The sequence below is a fragment of the Oenanthe melanoleuca genome, chromosome 6 (assembly GCF_029582105.1).
Source record: "Oenanthe melanoleuca isolate GR-GAL-2019-014 chromosome 6, OMel1.0, whole genome shotgun sequence".
Classification (NCBI taxonomy): domain Eukaryota; kingdom Metazoa; phylum Chordata; class Aves; order Passeriformes; family Muscicapidae; genus Oenanthe; species Oenanthe melanoleuca.
The window spans coordinates 16049274-16073723 of record NC_079340.1 but is presented as its reverse complement, the minus strand read 5'-3'; the positions used below and the strand labels follow the sequence as shown (position 1 = coordinate 16073723).

At 39.8% G+C, this 24450-nt stretch overlaps 1 protein-coding gene across 2 annotated transcripts in view; it reads right to left on the bottom strand.

The window, feature by feature from the left end:
• The window catches only part of GBF1 (golgi brefeldin A resistant guanine nucleotide exchange factor 1), a 102417-nt gene that overhangs the window by 35260 nt on the left and 42707 nt on the right, over positions 1-24450 (bottom strand). For both annotated transcript variants that reach the window (XM_056494797.1, XM_056494800.1), the window contains exons 4-7: positions 7619-7750; positions 2559-2677; positions 1827-1935; positions 1408-1468 (exon numbers count right to left, since the gene is read on the bottom strand). In XM_056494797.1, coding sequence (XP_056350772.1) covers positions 1408-1468; positions 1827-1935; positions 2559-2677; positions 7619-7750 — 421 coding nt within the window. The remainder of the gene's footprint in view (positions 1-1407; positions 1469-1826; positions 1936-2558; positions 2678-7618; positions 7751-24450) is intronic.

Genomic DNA, 24450 nt, shown 5'->3' with positions numbered 1-24450 from the left:
ATTCTGCTTCAGCGTATGTTTTCCGTAGTGGACTATTTATATTTGTTCAAAACAGGTTTCTCTGATGCTGCTAAAAACAGCTGCTGATCCAGTGTCATCCACACCAGGACTCTTGCAGGACTCTTGTACATGTTATTACTAGTCATGGCAATTCTCTTTGAATTTATAGAAACCTCAGCAGTTATCCTGTGTTCTGAATCATATAAACACAATTGTGGAGGGCAGTAGATGTACCTTAAAAGTTGAATCTTTGGAGAAAAGCAGTTCCCATATCAGAATGAGGTAGACTGCTTTCACCTGTGCTACCAAATGACAGCAAATACAGCTCTACAATTCCACATGCCCTGCTCTCTCTTCTGTTTCTTTACTACAATTCTGTCTTTACTTGATGAGGGTATAAAAGCCTTGGAGCACAGCTTTGGCTGGTTTTTTTTCTGGAAAGCAAGATGGCCAAACCACCCCTGCAGTTGCTGCCTTTGCCTTGCATCTCTATCCCAATGTCCACAGGCACAGATGGTGATGGTGTCTCCAAGCCTTATCAAGAACGACAGAGGAGAGGATTACACAATAAGTAATGAAAAAGCACCAAGTCAAATTCATATATGCATTTGGAGAAAAAGTAATGTGGTCTCTCCTCTTTGAGGAGATCAATTCTGACTTTGCCCAACATTCATCCAGTGCACGATGCAGGGCACACAGAAGAGAAAAAACCTGAGATCCCATTGAAACTATGTGCCAATGGGAAAAAAATATGATGCAACTGTGTTTCATAAGCTGTCAGTTTCACCAAAATCCTTTTCAACTGAAACTGTATCTGTACCTGTAAAAATTTCCTTTATACAATATCCAGAGAAAGTCTATGATTATTTCACTATTTGGACAAACAGTTTTGAAGTTAATTAACTTACTTGAGTTTTAAAGAAGTCATCTTAATTACCTGAAGGGTGCTGAAAAGGGCAGAACATTTGTCCAAGATACACAATTTCAAGTGTTTTAAATGTTCATTGATGTGTGAGGTCAAAGCTCTCAGCTTGAAATCAAAGTGTGGCTATTCAACACCATTTCTATTCTCTCTGCAAAAGAGCTATATTTTTTAGAGCACCTTTTTTTCAGTGAAGTTTGCATTCTCTGTCCTGAAACTGGTTCTCTATCCTAAAGCTCTTCATTACTTGGCTGTCCATCTCTCCTCAAAGGACACCTTAAACCAGGCAACCTTCCCTACCTCTGTCTCCCTGCAGTCTGACAGGGTCAGCCCTAGAGAAAAGTGCCAAATCCTTCATCCCCTTCCACCTCTAAATAATGACCATTTTGGATGATTTTTCTGAGGGCCCTTAAGTGGAAGTGTGGAATCTTTCTGTCCTTAGAGGGCCATCTCGGCAATGCTGAGGCAAACACAAGCAGGTTTACCTTGTGAAGAGCAGCTGCACCATGTCGACCAGAGTGTGCTCTGCAGATTTTCTCAATAACTCTGCGAAGACAAAAACAAATAACACAGGTGTCATTACTCAGTGTGATATTATCAAGAGGCTTCTTCAAGCAGACTCCCCTCCGAGTCTTGTTTACAGAGATTACGGCAAATTTATTAAAACCAGCTCCAGCCCCGCGTTACTGCAAACGGTCACGGCATCACACGGTGGCGCTACACAGCTGGGGAAAAGAGCAGTCCAAACTTGCACAGCAAAAGCCCAACACATTTTCCATGAAGTTGTAGAAAGGCACAATAATATAAAGCTCAGCAGCTTTCCATGGATGCATGCTCTACAGAACTAGTTAACACTGAGGAAACCGGATCGATTTCCTTAGGGCAGAAGTATGAACAAACCTACCGCTGAGCCTCATTTCGAAGCATATGCGGAAACAGGACTGCATGATCTCACACACCGACTCATTGGTGAGGTGGGCTCCCACTGGGGTGAGCAGCAACGTCCTCAACACCTGCGAACAACAGCATCCAGATGTACCACACTGCAATCATACCTGCATGCATTCCCACCAGGAGGTTGGTTTCCTCAAGAAAGACTGCCATGAGCAGAAAACCTAAGGAGGTTTCTCCTGGAGTCATTTCAAACTGAATGCTGTGCTCAATAAGCAAATTAAGAGACAAGAATGATCTCATGAACCCCTTCTAAAAGAGGCCCGATACACTGCATGCTACCCAGTATTTAAATTCAGGAACCAGATATCTGCTCAGAAGTACACAGACTAAAGAGATATACAATCCATAGTTTTGTCTCTACAAAGAATTTTTATCAAAAATAAGTTTGAGACCTCCATATTCTTAATTTACCCCCTCAACATAGACCATGCACAAGGCAGGATTATCAACACTACCACATTATCAAGTTCATAATTTTAAAATAATTTAATTTAAGCTTTTAACTATTTTCATTTGGAAAAGCTTTTAGCACAGGTATATGGGCCATCTGTTTAAAAATAAAGTCTGTCACTAAGCTCCTACAGAGTCAAAACATTGTTCCCTCCTCTTCATTTCTATGTAACAGGATATGTTCCACAACAGGCAGCAACCATTATGGTAATTACCATTTCTCTCCTCTTACCTGCAGGATTTTCATCAAGACAACCTCATCGCTCGCATGATCTGTGCCCACAAATCGAGCATGAGTGACAGCATCTGCCATGTTCTCCATCCCCTCCGCTGTGCCCTCATGGCTGGGATCTGAATAACAGAATAAACGTGTCAGGGAACAGCCATCTATAGTCTACCACATCTGTGGAGAGATATCTACATGGAGACCTTCCTCAATTCATATGACTTGACCTGACAGGAACATAACTCACCTCCCACTAACAGAAAGGCTTTATAACTGGGAACTTCCAGAAAGACTTATCAAGAATCTACATACATTTCCAAAAATCATAACGAAGAAAATAATTACAATTCTATTATTACTGGTTCTCTGTGTTTTAGAAGTTAACTCCTAAGACTGTATCCTGTCCCCTACAATACAGCACAATCAGCTATTAAATGCATTCAGTGCCTCCTAGGGAATAAAGAAAAAACAGTTCTTAAACATAGGGAACCTAAAATTTACTCTCATGAGAAGAAAATGCCAAACAGGTTCCACCAAATTGAGAAGGGAAAACTGTCTCTTGTTCTACATCCCTCACAAGGAATGAGAGCTGGGAAGGAACAGACCAGTAGCTTTCCCCAGAGAAAACAGCAGACAGACACAATCACAGTTTAGATATCAGAGTTGCAGGCCTCCCGCTCCAATCATTCATCAAGGCTCCTTCTCTCCATTTCAGCCTTTTGCAGCTACAAACAATGGTGCAGTTGAGAGAATGTTTAGGATGAGATTGTTGCTAGTAATTGTATCTCATGCTACATTACAGTGGCTTCAGAAAAGCTGCCTCTGGCTTTGATTTCATTCTCACTTAGACAATATGGCACTGGGCAAGAATCTTGATACCCTTCTACCTAAACAGTCATTAGGAAAGAAAGGAGACAACCTAAACATTGCTTAATACCTCATTAATTGGCAGTGAGGCCTCTTGAACTCCAGCAAGAATGATGTTGACAGAGGAACCAAGCAAGACCTTGTATGCTTTGCAGAGAAGCTTCGCAGATTCCCTCTTTGACTCCAGTAATGTTCGCATCTAGGAAGGGCTATAAGCCCTTAAAGGAAGCTGCCCTTATTGTGGTACAGAGATAGCAGCCTCTACCACACTCTTACCCTGAGCAGCTGTAGGATAAGAAATTTCTCACAGTTGCATGGAACTGAAATGGCATCATTGTACTTTAGAATCACACAATAAATCCACATAGGAACAGCACTTTGCCATTGCCATCTCTTACATATCTCTATTACGAATAGAGCTTGCTTACTTTTGACATTGTTCACACACACACAGAGAAATCTTGCACAGTTTAGATCAAGTTCCTCTCCTGGTTTGCCAGGCAAACTTCACTGAGCTATCAAGAAGGCTGCTCTAAAACCAGTTAGTCACTTTTCACCTAGTTTAGCAGCAACACACAAAACTCATATGGGGAAGCTTTAGGTAAGAGGCCTGGCTGTCAAAAGCAGTCTTCTGCATACCTTCACTAATAGCTTATAATCAAGTGAGCAGCCACTACTCTTCTACCAGAAGCAATAAAATCAGTCATAGGTTGGTGTCTTATGCACTCTTATTCATGGAGTTAACAGATGAAATCACCAATGGGTGATGTAGGCTCATTCTGAATTGTCTTAATTAAATTAGGCAAAGACCAGTGGTGTTACAATGCCAGCACCTACATTGGCATTACTGTTAACCAACCTCAAAAACCACAGTGGAAAGCAGCCCAGTGGGAATCAGGACAAAAAGCAACTTGTTGCAGAAAAGGCTCCCACAGGCAGGACAGATTCACTTCACTTCACCTTTTCCAGTAGATGTGAGTTACTCTAGTCATAGGGATATATTTAATTGTAGCTAGGATAAACAGTCTGTGTGAATAGGAAATGCAAACAAGTTGTGCACATGCTTCTTTAACAGATCTATGGGTACTGCTTCACTGTTCAAGCCCCTACCTTCAACACCTCTCTCCCAACACACATCACGCCTGACTACTTCAGTTCTGGCTCCCTGGAACAGCACTACAAATTCAGGTCAATTTATAAAGCCTCTTGAGCTCAATTAAAAGCACAGATACTTCTACTTTGCAGAAACAAGATATAGAAAAAAAATCTTTGTTCCCTTGTGAGAAAACAGTATGGAAAGATGTATCGATGCCTGCTCAGAATCACTAACAAGAAAGTCTGTGAGCACAACAACAGTTTGAGAATTGCTGTCTACAATGCAAAGATCTAGACACCCCATCTAGATACACACATTTCATACCAGGTGCAGTCTTACAACAGGTGGGCAAAAGAACAAACAGAAATCAGAAAATCCAGGTTCTGAACCAGAGGGAATTCAGGAAAGCCAGAAGCCTGCTCAGTAACACCTTTAATGGAACAAAAATCACCAAGGAGACAGAAAAGTAGAGGGGAGAACAAGCTTTGAACTCCTTAAACAGCAAGCCCTCTCACTGGAAGCTGAGCAACAGCTATCTACTTACAGATACATAGTTTTCAAGAACATCAGGGAAAGCTAACTTCAGAAACTGAGCCAGAAGCTGTTGTGGACAATAAAAAGAGCACATACTTTTTCTGAGGGAAATACGGAAAAACACAATTCTGAAATTTAGCCACTAGTCCTATAGCTAAGGTTTGAGCTCATCCAGTAGGCTGACAGCTCTCTAGCTAGTGGAAAACTGCTGAGCAAGGAAATAACTAATCTGGGGGATAAAAATCAATGGGAGTTTAGTATTGCCACACAGTTTTCTAGTACTTTAGAAGTTATTGTGTAATTTATCAACTAAAACTCTTGAAGAAGTACTTAGAGCAGAGGATAATCACTGTAAGGCTAACTATTCCTGCTAAAACACACACATGGTGGATATCAAGTAATTTTATCTACCTAAGTTGTGATTGCACAGTATGCCATTGCTGAATTTGCAATTCAAACTACCAGAGATCAGAAGTTTTAAACGCTACTTAAGAATTATTATTTTCTAACTGGTTTTAAAACATACCCCTCAGCAATACTGGCCTAAAAAGGAGACAGATAACCACCTTCTGACACGTGATAGAATAAAAAAACAATGAGGCTGCACAAGGATTAGCAATTAAATACTTTGGAAATGGGAAAAGAAAGCCATTTTAAACAAAGATATTTATCAGAGGAGCTCGGCCCTTTCACTGCACCCTGGTTTTCAACCCAGTGTGTACAGCAAAAACCAACCACTCACAGAACAGACAAAGCTAATGTTACCTTTTTAAAAAAGGCTGGCTTCACCTGTCATTATGCAGCCCCAAAACACACTGTAAGTATCTGCCACATGGCAATTTCCCTACCATGGTTATGCCAGCATCCTTCTCTCTTGCTCTGTACAGTTTGAAACAGATTTGTACATTAAGAAGTTTTAAGCATTTCCTACGTCTAGGCAAACAGTCTTTAGACTACCTTTAGTCTCATATTACAGAAAGAAATTATAATACCAAAAAGCTTTCATTTAACAACACAGCCTAGCCAGATGTTCAGCCAGCACCACTAATCCCAGCCTAACTGGTATCTGGAGCAGCACAAAGGACAAGGCTGCTCTGAATGTCACCTGCAGCAATAACGAAGGTCTTAGATTACAGGTTCTGCCCCAGAAAAAAAGCCAGGCAGAGAGTCTTCCAGTGTCTACTATAAAGACACAATCACCAACAGGGATGCACTCTTGTTGGAGTGACCCAATTAACATTCTAAACAACAAGTAGCTAGAGAAAGGCTACAAATTCTTAACCCCATTTTTTCTTGTTTCTGCCTCAAATCAAGCATTTGCAGTCAGTTGCCTGTGCAGACATTTGCCTGGACATGTGATACAGGTCATAAAAGCCCAGAAGAGTCTACCCCCCACTGTAATGCTGAAAGTCATATATTTTGCATTATTGCTTAATTCTTCAGGGGGACACGTTTTACAGGCTTGCTTTTTAAGATTTCTTTATTGTCCTAGAAACTTATGTCATTATTGCATCATTCTAGTTATATTTTTGCCACCATAATACTACCCACTAACTGAAGTCTTCATACACTAGATTTTCATGCAACCCTTATATCTGTTTTCCTGCAAGTCTCTATTTTTGTTCATTTTAGTTCTGTGTCTTTCCCACAAAAGTGATTTGCACAAATGTAAAGCACTTTCTTTAACTGCCTTCATGATACCTCCAAAGAACTAAATATTTGAAACAACAGTACCAAAAATTCAAAGTGTTCCCTTACAATGCAAAGGGGAAAAAGAACTGAGAAATCTGAACTCAGGGGGAAGGAAGACTGATAAAATTATTTTCCTCAGGGGAGACTTTGTATTAACAAACACAGGTAACAGGTTTTGTAATTGGCACAGGTATGATCACAAAGTACTGACAGAACTTACAGAGAAAAATCGAGTACCACTAACAACAGGATGACACATTGATGGCAGACAGAAAGCCAGCTAATGAGTTACAAGCCAGCTGAGCCACGGGAACTGACCACATGCACATTATTAGTCTTTCACAGATACAAAGGAGCACGTGCAAATTTGAAAGTCTGGGCAGCAGCAATACAGTCTCTACCACGACAACTGTGGAAAGTGAAGAGTACTGGCACACCACTGGACAAGGTCTGGGACTGGGCAAAAAAATCATCCTCACTCTAGAGCAGAAATATTAGTCCACAAAACTAAATAAATCCTACTGTTTCTACACGTTACAACATTGTAATCCGAACTGGTACTCTTCCTTCCCTGGTCCTTTTGCTTGGAGGGCATTACAAAGCAGCACAGTCCTGCAGCAGGCCCTAAGCGCACACAGCAGTCAGGGCAGAGCAGAGGCTTTGGCTCTGGCTCCAGACACTGCTGTAGCACCACGAAAGATCAGCCAGTAAGATATTAAGAAACTGCATATGCTGATTTCCCCAGTGTTAATGACAATCTTCTTATTTCCCCAATCTCCACAATAAGACTGCAAGCATTTATCCTGGCCAAAGACACAGCTCACAGAGATGCATTTGGCTGGCATTTTGGTAAATCCCACCAAGTCACATAACATACCTATTAGTGCATATGAGAGGAACTTATTCACAGAGGTGAGTGCCAATCCAGTTATGGGGCCTGTAGTGTCTTCAGAACGGATTACTTCCAGAAAAGGCCGAAGAAAGACATTAGGTTCAATTTCAGACAGCTCTGTAAAATAAAAAGAATTTTTAAAAGACAATTAGATTTGATTCAGTAGGATTCATTTTCTCTTTAAGAATATACAGCAAGTTTCATCTCAGAGGTAAAAAAGGCTGCTCTAGGTTAGTTTCAGAAGGCTGGTGAGAAGGTCTGGGTTGCTTTTACACACACACACACGAACACATGTGTGTATATGTGTACATTTTAAAAGCAATGCTTTGTAAAGTTCATTTTCATACAATCTTCAAAACAGCTTTCTGGAGCCTTCTAAAATGTGATTGTAGGAATACACTGTAAATGCCACAGAGGCCACTGCTGCCTACATTTACGCTTCAACTCACCAGCAGATTTAGTTGCATTTTCCTGTTACTCTTGGAATTGTGTGAACCTATGAGCTATACAGACCCTGTCCCACCTTCTGCCACCCCTGTAACACCCTACTACAGATAAAACCCTGTGCTAATCACATGCAGAGTACAAATGTACAACCAGGTTCATCAGACCTCTTACAGTTCTTTGCCTGAATACAAACTGCATTTCTGCAACACTACATGTTTTCTTGGCAAAAACAAGAAAACCTAACTTTAAAACTCTTCTGTCTTGCCTCAACCAAACAATTAAAAAGGGCACTCTTCTCTACTTGCTGTTTTGGCCAGCAAGGATCCCCTCTAAAGCTGCAGTACAAGAAGGCACTGAGCTATTGAGCTGGAGAAAAAACAACTAACAAGCTTCCTGAACTTTCCAAGATGATCAAGGGATGCTTTGGGAATGGAAAAGAAATACAGAAGAGAATAGCTAGAACTAGGGAAATTGACCAAGAAAAACAAACAAAAAACCCAAACCAAAACAACCAAACCCAACCAAATAAAACAGAAGGACTCAAGATAAGAGGAGCCCTGAGGGGGATTTAGGAGAAAAAGCCTTAAAAAGCAGGTGAAGGCAACCACAACACAGCCAGTACACAGGCACAGAAGAATGCATTAAAAGTAACCTGAATAATTTTGAGACCAGAAATATTTAACTACAAGACTTGACTCAACTTGCTGAAACCTACTTTTTATTCCTAATAAAAAGTTAACAAGTCTAATGGCTAATAGTGTCACAGGATCACTGGTATTTATACCCTTAATCAAATAAACAAATATTGAACTTATTTGTCATATGAATTTCTTTGAGGCGGGGAGAAAAAAAAAAAAGAGTGCAATTCCTTAGACAAGCTGCTGCTTTTCTATCTACCAACATAATTCAGTCATTTTGCTGAGGGAAAAAACCCAAATCCCTTATTCTGAGATAAGTGAAATTCCATTTTATCACAGTTCCTATTGAGAAGCCTTAAGTATCAAAGCAAAAAAATCTGTCAGGAAGTATGCTAACTTGTCAACTGTGTCAAATTATGGCAAGGAAGCGAAGGAGGAAAAACTGTACAGGGGCTTATGTTTTAAAAGTTAAGAGTACAGAGAAGAACATCAAAGTGCTGTTAACTAAAATGAAAACCGCAATTAAAAGGGGACTTTGGGAATCATTACACCATCGCTTGCATTTCAGCCACCAGCTCAAATAAGGCAAACACCACTAACTTGTGAGGGGTTAAAAGGAACATGATGATTCAACATTTTTGGCTTAAGAACAACTCTCCCAGTTTGTCGGATAATATGCTGGTGTAACATTACAATTGTGTCACCTCTCAACAGCACATGGAAATCCAGATGATCTTAAGACATATTTACATTAATACATATTTACGTGTGCTTTATAGAACATTTGACTAGCACTAGGGCAGCATTAAATACAGTACGATTACTAGGGATCAAAACTCAGTTTCTTCTTTCCCAAAACTGATGCTTTCTACAGACCAGCCTATAATCTTCTCAATTCCTCCAGCCTCATTCAAACCAGTGAGTACCAGGATGAAAGAGCTGCACTTTAGTAAGAAAAATGGGACTTCAGCAGATGTACGTCACTGCACAACAGAATGAGATGATGAAGAGACATTCGGTAGCAAGGATGCAAGAGGGCATCACACTCCCCATTAATACATCTTTTGGGACAACAAATAGATCTTTCTTTATAAAAGTAGGGGGTGTATCAGGTTTTTCCTTTCAATTAGAATTGTAAATCTTACTGTCGTTAAAGATCAGATTCCCTTCAGTCTAACTGAAATTCACAACTTATGTGAAGATCACAAACAGTTTGTCATAACTAAGATTTAACTTAGGCACTTATTGTTGATTAAACAGCAACTTTGGCCAGTTTCCCTAGTATTCAGAGATTCCAGACTCTACAGTAACAAAGCACTTTACATTAAACTCTCTGAAACTGACAGTTTGTGCTGTAAAACTAATTAGACTGGGTAGTTGACTGCGGTATTAAACAAAATATAAATATGCCAGACAAAAAGCATTTTTGTGCAGGACTTACCCACTAAAGGACTAGTGTCTGAAAGATCTAAATGTCAGTGTAACACCAATCTCTTTGCTCACACCTGAGGAGTATTCAGTTAATCACTACCATGAGCTCTTCTTACCAGAAGCATTTGCAAGCACTGAGGACTTACAAGGGTCACCAACTCCCTTTTCAAGGCAGAACTTAATCTTGATATTGGTCCTTTGCTTCAATGGGAAGTTTGGCAGCACAGAAAAACATACTGTAGCTGCTCTTGCTGAATCCTGTCTTGAAACAGATTATTTTCATAGGCTAAAGAAGGTCAGCATCTGAAAGTGTCACTAAAACTACCTGGATTTTTAAATCCACCTACCTACTAAAGCTACTGGGTTTTTAACACAATTTTGCAAACAAGCCAGTAAATCAAACACATATCCTCTTAACTCCATCCTGTAGAGGATGAAGTTAATTCAGAAGCTCTTTTCTGAACAGGCTTTCTTAGCCTTGTACACCAAAGATGGCAGTGTCCAGAACAAACATGCCAGCCCTTTTGGATCAATAGCTACAAGTGCAAGGTGCACTCCATGCCAGCTTTTCCACTGCAGCTCAGATTTGATCTAGAGCACAGAACAGTAGGAAATGAATAGCATTCTTTTCACAAGACTTTGGTAAGGGGGGACCATAGTCTTTAGAGGGAATTGTTGCGCCCAGCAAGTTAAAACTTAACAAAAGACACTACAGAAGTCTAGCCACCACTTAACTGTAAAACAATCCTGTGCTCTCCTGAAAATATCTAGGAACCTCAGAAAATGCAGCAAAATAATATATCATTTCCTGTGACAAAACAAAGGCTTTATCAGGTACACACTAAATGTATGGAAGTACATACTTGATGTATTTAACAACATTCAAAAAAAAAAAAAGCAGCTCTGAATTTTGAACTCTGGTTCTTTTTCTGCCAAATTCAGGTTCAGGCAATTACAGGTGAGGTAACTACAACCAGTGAGAATTGAGAATTGCCTACACAGATATTTCTCCAAGTATATTTTCTAGCAAGAGACATTTCTCAGTGTTTTAACCAGAAAAGAGAGGGTGGTTGTCTGCTTAAGTAACCAATTTCAGCTCTGGGGAAAAAACCAACTAAACAAAAAACCCACCTGAAAACCCATCAAACCTGCAAACATGACTACAGCCAATGATATTACAAGAGGAAAATCTGAATAACTATCCACAAAGAGAAGAAAATTTCACAAGGGACTCCTTCAATCAGCCTTCCTTTGAAATCCACTCAAAGCCAGGGAAAAATTATATTAAAACATGACTTAGGCTTAAATGAAGAGCCTGGTCTGCTTTGGGGATCAGCTGGAAAGCACTTCCCATTCTTTTCACACAGGTCCTTCAAACGAAATTTCAGAGAAGCAAGCAGAGACCAGCATCAGCACAACACTCAGAAATGCTCAGCTAGCCTGAAGCAGTGCAAGGAAATGGAGAAGTGAAAGAGTATCTTAACTACAGTATCAAAAAGGCAACTCTTCAGGATGGCAATTTTAATGAGGACACAATTCCTTTGAGACCACAGTGCTTTCCTTCATTCTTCCTATGGATTATTTGCACTTAGACACACATGTCTATAATGATATTTAATCAACTAATTCATGTTTAAGCACCTAACTCCCATTTCAGCAATCCCATGCAGCCATTCTGGCACTTCAGCAAACAAACTGCATCAGACCTCTGGCGTCCCTTTTCTCCTGAAGTGCAGGAGCAGGTCCCCCTCGGATGAGTTTTCTTATTGTTAGCACACTGTTGGCACATTCCTGATCTAAAACGCTCACATAAGCTGCTTTCTCTGGCAGTTCAACTCTTCACTCCTGAATGACTCTTATCAGGATCGGCTATGCGTTCCGAATCAGAGTAAATGAACAAGAAAAAATTGTTTATGACAAGTTATTTCAACATCATTTGTCCCGAGGACAGGCAACTGCAACCCAAGCCACATGACCTGGACTCCTCTTATGCAGCAGCTGTTGGCCTTTGACGCCCAGCCTTCAGAAAGGCTGTCTCAATTGTATCCCACGCACCTCTCCAGCGCAGAGCTCACACAGCAGCAATGCTTTGAGCATGCACTGTTATGATCCCTGCTTACAAACTGAACTGTGCAACAGGCATTCTCCTTCTTAAGGTGAGAAAAAAATATAACACTGTAATAGAGCAGAAATCCAGCTTTTTGGGACTCTTGCCTTGGGGCTCAATCAGTTTATGCCACAGAAAATTGAGGTATCAGCAAGAGCTTCCTGGGTCATCCTCAAACCCACCTTCTACAAACAGTGCCATTCTGGCCTACATGACATGCACTTTATTCTCAGTTCACCTAAAAAACACTAAAATATTTTGTCTTTTCACTCAAAGGATGAGAAGCCCCTGAAGTCTGGACCAGCAAATCAGACTGAATAAGTTACAAGGAAAAAGGACAAAAACTGTACTTGCCTTTTAAAACTGTCTAAAAGTATGGAGTGGTCACACTTCCTGGATTTTCATAAACATTTTAACTGCTGAAATAAGTACTGGCTTAATCTTAGCCAAGTCAAAATGCAGGATTGCAGGGAAATGAGAAATTCTTTTGAGTTAGCCCTGTGATAATCAGCTGTTTAATTTATTTGATAACAAATCTAGCAAACGGAATTACAGTTCCTCTAAAAATCTGCAGAGCTTGAATTTGTTTTACATAGAGTCCCTAGGTAACAGACAGAACAGCATATGCATACTGGTTCTAGGTGTCCTGGCAAAACTGCAACTACAGCAGCTCTACAGCTGATAAACAGGAGGAGCATGTTTTTCACCACTCCAAAAACAAATTCTCCAGACTGACTGGAACACATGCCACTCTGCACCTGAACTAAAAGACATACCCTGACTTCCAGCTAGCAAATTTAGTCTGACTCTGACATTTAACCCCAGATCAAGAACGGCCAATTAATGTTGGATAACAAGTGTAAAACAGCTTCTCTATAGATGATCTACACTCATTTGCTCCTGAGCGTGTGCTCTGCTCCACTCAGCCCTGGTACAGACAGTGTTTCAAGTGAAAAGAATCCTCTGCCATCTCTCCCCTACAAGGGGGTCTTAGTTGTTGTTTTCATCTTGTTTTTTTAGACCAGCCAAGTTCTAGACCAGCCCTTGCCACACAGTGCAATTGGAGGCACATTTGTAGGTGTTTTCTGATCTGAAAGGAGAACAGATTGCCACCTCTACAGTCTGACTTAGCAGCTAGTGTTATGAGAGAAAGCTCTGGTTCTCCTTCCTGAAAATAATGGCAATGTCCACTAAATTTCATAAACAAGAGGTCATCAAAAGCCACTGGATATTCTTGCTGGGTTCCCCAAAATACCATTGTCTTATCCTAAGTTCTTAATGGATAAAGAAAACGGGATTCTGCCAGCTAGGGAGAAGCTGAGGAGCCAGAAGCTTACACCCGAGTTTCTAGAACACATAAATACTGTGGAGATTGCACAAAGTATACATACCACAGGGATGTGTGGAAGCAAGCTTTGTGCATCTCTGAAAGCAATACTTATTATAATAAACGGTATCAAAAGCTTTGCATACAATAAACAAACAGGCTGAAAATCAAGGATATTCAAGCTGATGAAGGAGAAGTGTGAATTAACTGCAATCCTTTTCTAAGGATGTCTGTAAAATATACTCTTCAAAGCTAATGCCCTGTGAATTAAACTGGTCATTCAGGGGCCCCAACCCACCAAATCAAGAGGGAAACAGCCATTCACAGCCACACATGAATGCAAAGCTGGAATTACAAATGCAGTTTGACAAGGGGAACCCAGAGATGTCAAGCCTGTTCTGTTTGCCTAATTTCATTACAATGGCACAAATGCTTTCATTTGTCACACTCCAGCTTCGTGTGTTTATCTCCCTTTCACTCAACATGACTTTAACAAATGATTGTTCCACAGTGCCAAGATCTCAAGCACCCCTCAGAACTGAGATTTTTATTTTGGGGAAGTATGACAGAACGCATACTGAGCATTTGACTCTTCACATCCTTTGGCTAGGGCAGCATAAACTCAACTAAAATATTATCTTCTATGGAATTACTTATATCTACCAGTGAAACAGAAGCACTGACAATGCCACAAGTGTGAGCCATTAGTTATAAGGAGCTTCATCTGATGCTGTGCTTCAAATTCAGCTATTCTGACTGACCATTAAAATTTCCTGGGCATTTTTTCATAAGCAGGTACTTGCTAGAGTACAGCCAAAACTAAGCTGTAAACTCCAGCTGTGTGTCCACTATTACTTTAAGTGCTTTTCACCCAACTGTAGTGTTCTGCTCTAGAGTGGTATTACAAGAAAAAGAAGATACTCACTTCAGTCACAAGGAAAGCAAATGCCATCAACAGAAGTATGGAACCACACAGGAGGCAAACTTCCACAGTTTCTATTTGGATGGACTTAAAAGTACAGACATGACTACTTGCTCCACCTTGAATTTCTAATTCCAGTCATGAAGTCTGCTGAGTGTCTGGATATGAGGTTACTTTCAAAGTTGAAATTATTTAATTCTGTTTTTATTTCTTAGCACTGACGAGACAGCAGAGATGGGCATAATCACATCTTGACAAAATTTTTTCTGAGCTATGGTTGACATGTACTGGTCAGAGGTTGTAATCAAAAGACTGCTTCAAATAAGAACAGCTCTTAAAGTGAGCTGAGCGGTAATTTAGCACAGTAAGGTTGAAGGTCATCAGGAGTAGACCTTGCAACAAATCCGAGACTATTTCCTCCCATCCTGTGACCTGAACACCTCTGAAAGGACATGACTAATTCTGATGAAAGGCAAAAAATCAAGTAACTATATAGTAAAAGCCTCCCATCTCCAAACTGCTCACTCATGAGTGTATCTTTTGCCTGTGTGAAGTAATAAGGGTAAATTTAATGCTAATCTATCTTTGTTTTCATTAAACCCTTCCTCCTACATCACAGTAGAGGATAAGCATTAGAGCACCACTTGATTTTGCTAGCACATTTCACAGTAAGATTATTTACATATGGTAGAAATAAGCAAATTCAGAACTGCTTAAATAGTTTTATTTATCTCCCTTACAGGAAGGCTGATTGCTCTGAGGGAAAGGAGATGGGGTAATACAGCTGATCTAAGCCTCTGATAGGTTTTGGAATATACCACTGGCTCTGTGGCTCTTACAAACAGACACAAGCTCTAAACTATTAATGCCAATTGTAATGACACTTAATTCTACTCCCCAATGACTCTACAAAAACTGATTTGAGATTTTACCCATTCTTGAAGCATTTTTCTCCCATGGGTGGAAGTTACTTAGCCTGAAGCTCAGTAAGCTAAACTGCTTACAAGTTTCACAGGTAACTGAAGCTTAATGTCCACTCTTACAAACTCCAACAAAACAAAACCATCCCTTTAAAAACGGGCAAGTGAAATGAAGGCAAGCATCACCTTCTTTCAGTTTAGAACCAGATGAAACTGTTTCAAAAGATTCTTGCAGAAAATCACCATGCATAGGACAACAGTCAGTTTTTATGATGAACCTACACCAGGTCTGAAGTTCAGAACCCACAGGCACTCCTCCAAGCCAATGACACTCAACTCTAAATTAAATTACTAAACCAAAATAAACCAAATCAAAAAGCAGCCATCCCATGACAAATTCATCTGCCCTTGACCAAATGCTGATAGTTATTGATCTTGCTGCAGCTGTGAATTAGAGCCAGGTTTCCCAAGGTTCCCTCCTAATACGAGGAAGGGAGCGTGGCCAGTCTAACAAGACAGACTAGGCTAAATGAAACCTGTGGGGAATTGCACACTGCCAAGTCCAGAGGATGGACTTAGCCACTCATCTTACTGACAGTACAAGTTTGATGTATGTCAGGTTTAAGCACTCTTTTTCCTCTCTAAAAGAAATTGGCACATGTTGAAGAAAGAGCAATTAGATTGTGACACTCTACAGAACCCTATTCAGTCACTGGACTTGCTTCACTATGATATTTTACACATCTTGCACGGCACCAGGCCCAAGCTAAGTAGGCAATTTAAAAGCCCAGGAGAAATTAAAACTCCTTCCCTGGTATTTTAAAGCACAGTAATTCTCCACAGCTTTGTGTGCCGACCATGCTATGAATAGAGCTCTCATTGCAAATTCACCATGTTGTGAAAAGGAAAGCTTTGCTATTTCTAGGAGGCTGGAGAAAAAGATTACAGTTTTATCATCAATTAGCTGTCTGGATGTTACTCCATTCTGCTTACCCTTTCCTCAAGGGAAGCCCATGAGTGCCAAGGGGAAAAATTAAAAGGAAATTGATGAACAACAAATCCCAAACAAGCCAAGACATTTCTTGTGTTGCCAGAGAATCAAAAATGCATCAGTGAGACAGACAAAATCCAAAGAATAAAATGAAGAAAAGTCTGATGACCCAAGAATCTTTTAATGACAAAAATCCCTCAGAGGTTTAATGTACCTTGCTGTAATGATTTACACAAATTCTTCTATTCAACCTGATCTAGGAGACATAGTGCCTAATCATATTATCAGAAAGTAAAATTTCCAGGTGCTAATGGCAAAATACGATGGCCCAGAGCTCAAGAACCCACCAGGTTACCACAGAACAAAACAAGAGATTTGAGGAGAGCAGAATGCAAAACATCATGGGGATATTAGTTTCAAACCTAGAGGAGTGCAACAGAAGCAAAAGGAAGAAGAGCCCAGCCCGCTGGCAGCCAATACAACCATTACCTTAAGACATTCAAACAGTAAAAACATCAAGCTACTTTTTTTTTTTCCTTCCACAGCAATAATTGAAGCAATCAGTAATCTGTGCAAACACATGTGCCAAAATTTTGATGCTACCTGCATTAAAAGGCAGCTCAATTCCTACAATAATGACAAGTGAGCATTATGTTCCTGCAAATGGACTGGGGAAAGAAATTAATTTCTGCATACTGCAATGTGCCAGAGCAAACCACTGATACAAGATCCTGATAATACAGGAAAGGCAACAGAATTCTGAGTTTTAACACTTTTGACCTTTTTTTGTTAAGTTTTTGCATCTGGAGATATCTGAATGCTATTCAATTTCAGTGATCACCAAGTAGGATGAATCTGAAGACAGGCATCATGGAAACAATATAATATCAATCCCCAACTCCATTAAACACACTTTTTTCCATGCTCTGGAATCACGTATCAGCTGCAAAACAATAAAATTTCTGTGAAGAATCAAAATGGCCTAAAATCTATGTAAAGAAATAGAATACTGGTTACAGAGACTCAGAAAGTCTCAAATAGATCTATTTCACTCTATTGCTAATAGTTTTGATCTAGTACATGCCCATGACAGAAGAAACCACTTCTGGAAGTTCAGCTGAGTGATCCTGATAAAGGCCATCACTGACTACATGCTGCCCAGCAAGGCTGATAAAAAAGTGACAGCACAGAGCTTCAACTCGTTCAGACAAACAGGGCTGTTTGCTCAAGCCAGCCCCCAGCTCACACACTTAGGTAAGCTCCTTCAATCCCTCTCTTCTTCCCCAAGGGCACAACACAGCCCAGCTCTCCAACTGGAATACACAACACACACTGAACAGGTCAGTGGACACAGTTCTGCTTTAACCTCTCACCCCCAGCATTTCTGCTGCCATGACCTCTGGGATGGAACCACTGTACCTCAACAGCACCTATTCCCAAGACTTGGTAAAAAGCCAAAGACAGAAGAATTTCCTTTCAATTTTCAAGCCTAGACCTAGAGAATTTGCTCTGACAGGATGCAAGCATATATACAAATAAACTGGCCACCAAGTGGTAGCAAGGCCCTTGATCACAGACAGGCAAATCAGTCCACTCAGCCTCTGCCACCCATTTCCCCTTCATGCTCTTGGGTTAGTCACTTCATCTCTGCTGCAACTCCTCATATCAAAAGGGAACATATTTAGCCTTAAGTGCTGTGCCATAAGATTACCCAGAAATATTATAAAAAAAAGCAGCAATAGTAATCCAATAAATCCAATAGTATTCTCCCAAAATCAAAAGTTAACTACAGCTCTTAGTTAAAACAGCTATTTTTCAAGTTAATATTTAAGTCAGGGAAAATATGACACACACTGTACAGCACAAGTTGAAATCAAAATTATCTTTACAGTTTATCACACAGAAGAAGAACAGCTGAGCTTATGTAATATCAAGGAGATTTCCAGGGACAAACTGGAGAAAAAACTTGGCAGTGACACTTTCGGGGTGTCAATGTTAAGGAACTTGATTTTTAAAATAACTACCTAATTTTCAGAAGAGCTAAGGAAGGAGGGGAAGAAAATATACAGCCTTTTCTAAAGAGCAGCAGTTAAACTGCTAGTAGATTCTCACAGCCTTGTCAGAATGAAACCACTTGACACACAGCAGCATTTTCATCTTCGAGACCACTGCTTAAAACCAAAAAGTGACTCTAGGTAACAGAAGGACTTCGAAAGCCCTTCCAAAAACTTGGGATGAAATCCCAAAGCCCTGGGAGAGCAAGGCAAGCACCTGTTTTCCTCAACAGTTGACTTTTTTATGCTGCATACTTTACACAGAAGCTGCATTATTCTGGAGAAGCTGCATTCCAGCCAAAAGTGCACAGTTAATGTTTTTTGCAGCCCTCAGCTTCCAGTGATGGATGACCATTTTATAATGAAATACTTTATGCTCAATCAACTTACAAATAACGGATGTTTTATCACACTGAATTAAAAAGAATGTTTTTAACAAAAAAAAAAAAAAAGAGAAACAAAAAAGAAAAAAAGAAGCAGCAGGAGAGGATCAGTGATGAGCAGAGGCAAAAGTTATTCCTATTAAGGGTGGGTGAAAACATCCAGATGATGGTTAATTTTTTCATGGCTCTCCAATAACATGTGGGAATGATGCACAAGGTAGTGTTTGCCCTGAAAATACCTACACAAAAATTCTGTTCCAGACCATTGAGATATAAGACTTTTCAGCTTCTACAAAAATTGTTTGATTGCGTAACATCTCAATTAGGCTTCCAAAAACGTAAGGCTAGTAAGTAAGCACTGTCTGAAGATAAACCTTTCAAAATACTCTAATCTCTTATGCCCACTCAGCATTACCAAAATAATTCCTCAGACAAATCAGCTGTGGGGCTTTCTCATCCTGCACTTCCACCTGTCAATGCTGAGCAATAACCAGAGAAGTAAATGCCTTGCACTCAAAGGCTGCTTCAATTTCTAGCTCAAGTTTTGGAATCAAACCTCCAAACTCAACTGATAATCACGACTTAGTGTTATACTGTTAAACCACAACTGTTACTGATTTTACACACTACAAGTCAGATTTGCAGGGCCATATGTGCATCTACACAAGTCCTTTAAAATGCCAGCAGCAGGAGCATTCCTTGTTCCTTTTCTCTCAAACAGCATATGAAGAAGTCTCTAAGCTAGTCCAAACATGCCAAATCACATGAGAATGGAAAGACAACCTTATACATTTAGGAAAAACATCTCTTCTAATAGGAATAAAGTAATGCAAGAGTGCAGAATAGTATGAGATGCAGTGAGAGAAGCTACATGTGGAACACCAATTAGGTATTGGAAAGATATTTTCTACAGAAGGGTGGTCAAACACCAGAACAGTTTGCTCAGAGAAATGTAGAAGCTCTATCCCTGGAAAGTAGAATTCAGCAGGCTTTAACCCTGCACACAATCTTACAAATTGGCTCTGCATTCAACAGGGTATCAGAGCAGATGAACTCCAGAGGTCTCTTCCTACTTAAAATACTTAATTCTGACTTGTGCTTACCAGGAACAAAAAGCCCCTTCTGTAATTGCACACCCACTGAGTGAAGAGAGTCGCCTTGCAACCATCTGAAGCTCCACTAAATTAAGATTTAATTTGTGGTGCTTTCACACTACTATCTGAAGAAATGCAAGTATTAATCAGTCCAAGATTTTAGTCACAAAATCAATTCTTCTCCCTTCCCCATTCCTCAGCTGAAAGCTGGCACTCAGTGAACCAGACCAGAGGGAGAGTAGTTTCCAGCACCTCCTTCAGCTTTTAAGTTTCCAATTGAAAGTGCTGTGATCTGGCAGCAGGCAGTCTGGAGATGTCATTTTGCTGCTCTATGAACGAGTGAATCACAGTACAAAAAGAATCCAAATACAGAAATGAGTGAAAAGAGCAGCAGTGGGCAAAGGAAGCCACAACATAACTTAATACTGCCAAAGAGAAAGAGCAGCTGAAGACAGAGTGCTACTAAGTACCACGTCCTGAACAACCCAGTACCTTGTTCCCCCCTGTCTGCCTCCTGATGGCTGCTGTGGGCACTGCTGAGCAGGCACTGCTTTCCACACTTGTGACAAAGCTCTTACAAAGAAGGGTGTAAAACATGACTCAGCACTGGTGTATGATTTGGAATCACTTTATTACTAGACGTTACAGACTATGGTTATTTACCACAGTAACATTAGGATTTAAAATCTAGAAATATATAATCCTTCTGACAGAAAGTTTCCCTTCTTTTACAGAAGAACACACAGATAACTCAAAATATAATTCCAAATATGCTTTTCTAGTGTGGAGAAAAAACAGCAAACACATTTATTCTTCACTATAATAGGCTTCAAGAAGTGGTAGCAAAACTGTGGCAATATACCTGCAAGCAGATTCCTTCCACAAAGAGAAAATGCTCTCACTCTTAGCATGTCTGCTTGGGGAAAAAAAAAAAAAAAAAAAAAAAAAGAAAGGAAAAAGGCACTCTCTTCAATCCTGGTCAATACAGCATCTGTTCCACCTCCCTTAAAAATCCAATTTAAGCCTGTGAGTTAGAATAGCAAAACTGCTAAAATGAATGAAGCTTTACTGGGTTCAGCACCTTTACAACAGTATGGCAGCACTCACATTAGGTAAGCTGCACCTTCAGACTGATGGCAGCAGTGTAACTTTAGTTTAGTTTAGTTATAGCATAGGACAAAAATGGAGGAGTGCAAAAATACAGTTGTTTCAATTGTTCAATTGTTTTAAAGAAACCAAAAAAAACCAAAATCAAATCTCCCACACACATCAACATCCATTCTTACTTAATCTTATTCCCTTCCCCAATATAAAACACTGAGAACTAATTCTTCCAGCTCTCAAAGCTTCCTTGATCACAGAAACTGCTCACTGAAATTCCCCCAAAGCTGGAGAGGCAGAAAGAAGAGTGGAGAAAGGGTTAACCCACAGCTGGGAGAAAGTTTCCCCGGAAAATCAGAACACATGCTGTGGCTGTGACTAAATTTCACACTGGTTCTGTTGAGTACAAACATCCACAAGTGTGTGCATTTGAGAGAGCAGAAGAAAATGAAATGCTCCTTATATATTAGCCTCACCTGCTAGGTTCCTTCAAATGCATAATGACATGCTCTAGGGACCAGCAGAATCCTTCAGACTTACTTCACATTTCAAGCAGAGAAGAGGCACTGGGGGAAATGGAAGGAAGTAGTCCTCCCCTTTCCTGCTCCCACATTTTTTGGAACATACTGGAAAGCCAAGACTATTATCTGGCAGAGATAATTCTGCTGTTTAAGACTAGATCTTTCACCATGGAAGTCACCTGGGTTGACACTTAAGACATCTGTGCCGTCCAAGTACATAGAAAGAGCAACTGTTCAGAGCAAACAGGGAGCACTTGTCTGATCAGACAAATATAAAGTGGAGATTAAGAATTCCTAAAATAACCAGCACAGAACCACAGAAAGGTTTGGATTGGAAGAGTTCTCTGCAGGTCACTACTTCAACCAGAATTCAAAGACTGCTCTGCAGCTCTAGCAGGTTTGCTTCAAAGCCTTATTTAGTCAAACACTAAAAATCTTCAAAATTTAACTCTCACAACATTTTCCCCCCAAGTACAACTGGACAACATATTTATGACTGTGGATCTCCTGGCCCATGTAAGTGGCTCTGCCTTTTTTGTGATCCTCCTTTAGGCAGAAGGAGGTTCCTATTAGCTTCTCTATTAGGTCCTACTCACAAGGACTGCTCCATTACAGAATGGCAGGAAAGCCTTTAGAAAAAAAAAAAAAAAACAAAATAAAAGAAAAAAAGGGGGACGGGGGGAGGAAAAAAATAAAGTATCTTCACTGAGTTGAAAGATCTCAAGAGGGGTTATCAATACAAAAAAGCACAGAGAGGCTAGCACTAATCATCCCTAGATAATTAGTAAATTCACCAAACTACAGAGGGAAAAGCAGAAAGCTGGCAGACAAAATATCTAGAGAGAGAAGGAGACATAATTACTCCAAGATGCCCAACACTGTTCCAGGTAGGGGCAGAAAATTTTTTGCTCTGCCCTTTTGAAAAGAGGATTATAATGCATTCATATTTAAGAAGGCAGCAGGTAGGGAAGGCCTTAATGAACTCTACTCATCTTTATCTGGTTTATTGTCTTTATTCCCTACAAAGTTCTGTTCAAATATATAAGGACAGTTTTGTAGCCATCCCTCCTTGACAGGAACTAGGAAATGCAGGGTTACTAGATTACAGTAAATCACTCACTATCCATTTCACTGCATAAACTAACTTATTAAAAGGTCACAAGACCCTCAAAGCAAGGTACTAAATCACTTGCTCTCGCCATGACTATGTAACAAATGTCCCATCTGACCTTAAGTATTTACTCTCACACTCCAAGTTGTCATCATTAATGGACACACATATTTTAAAACAAACTAAAAAAAAAAAGAAACAAAACAAACAAAAAAACCTCTACAACACAACAAAAAACCCCCTAAACCCATCTTTCCCCAGTGTCCTCTTCCAATGAAATTAACCAAGACTCCAAGTAAAGCAGCCATGATTTTTCCCTAAGCCATATCTCATGAAACTAAAATACTCTGTGAGCTTATTTTCTTAGGCTGAATGACAATCAGGTGTTCTCTTTTATATTCTTTCTTTTATATTCTTACTTATATTCTTTTAATTATACTGACAGCCTCTTGTACTTCCTATTACAACCATCACTAGGGCAATATATACTTACACCTAATTTTCAAATTTCACAGATTACAGAACTGAATTTAGACCCTAAAGACCCTAATGATACATTCCTTTCTGCCTCTGATTGGAGGGCTGCTGACATTGTTCACTGAACATTTAGATATTGGCTAAGAAACTGACAAAAAGATTTCTTTAAAAAAATATTTTTAATAGTTTCCATCCAACATGAAAAACTAACTATTTAAAAGGCCACTAAGTGCCAACATGACACAGTAAAAAAGTTCAGATTTACTGGTGTCAGTGGGTAATTTCCAATAATTCAAAGTATCTTGAGTGCAGTCCCCATCCCTGGAGATAGTAAAAAGCTGCCTGGACACAGCCCTGAGCCACCAGCCCGGCTTCAGCAGGCCACTTGGACCAGAAGACCTCTGAAGACCCCTTCCAGCCTCAGCCATTCTGCTATTCTTGCAATTCTACAGGCACAAAAAATTCCAGTGATTAGCAGGGACTTAGTTTTCTGCTAACTATTTCTATCCTTTAGATTTAGAGGCCTACTTGAAATAAAATGAAACTTCAATGATGCCATCAAACTACTTTAAATAACCCTAAAATTATTTACCAAAGTTCTCATGATTTCAAGGTTTTACTCATGGCTTCCAATCCTGGAGGCCATCAAAACCAGACACTGAAGAGGTTATTCAGCTGTTCATTTTAAGGTATCTCATGTAACATGCCAGGGGAGGGGAGATATTACTTAAAAACAGATCAGAGTGAAATCTTCATTCTTCCACTTCTATGTGTGAATGATGATCACTGTGGCTGCTTAGCAAGAAAGACTTCAGAAGAGACTAGAAATTACAGTTAAGACATCAATATTTATAGTCAACTGTGCCATCAGGGAAAGCTCCTGAAGTATGTTCAATTTGGGCTATGGTGCTATTTAATTTCAGGAATTTCAGGTGCTAACAGAACTCTTAGAAAAGAGGAAATGGAACTTGTCTTAATTTTCTAAACCACCCTAACCATTTCCTCCTTCAGTAAACTATTATCTTCTGGGATCTTGTGGGAAGCAGTCCCTTATATTTTCTGGTTCTCCATGAAAGTTTAAGCAGCTGCCTTGCTCATAAAGAAGCTAAGTTCATCTGACTATTAAAACAAAACAAAACAAAAAATTGTATTTTTTGATTTCTTTTTAATTCTAAATACTTTAATTCAAAACACTGCACATCATTTATTAACTGAATTTAGAGGCTTCTATTTGCTTTAGAAAGTCATCAGTGGAGAGCATTTACAAAATATCAAATCCTTTACATTTTACTT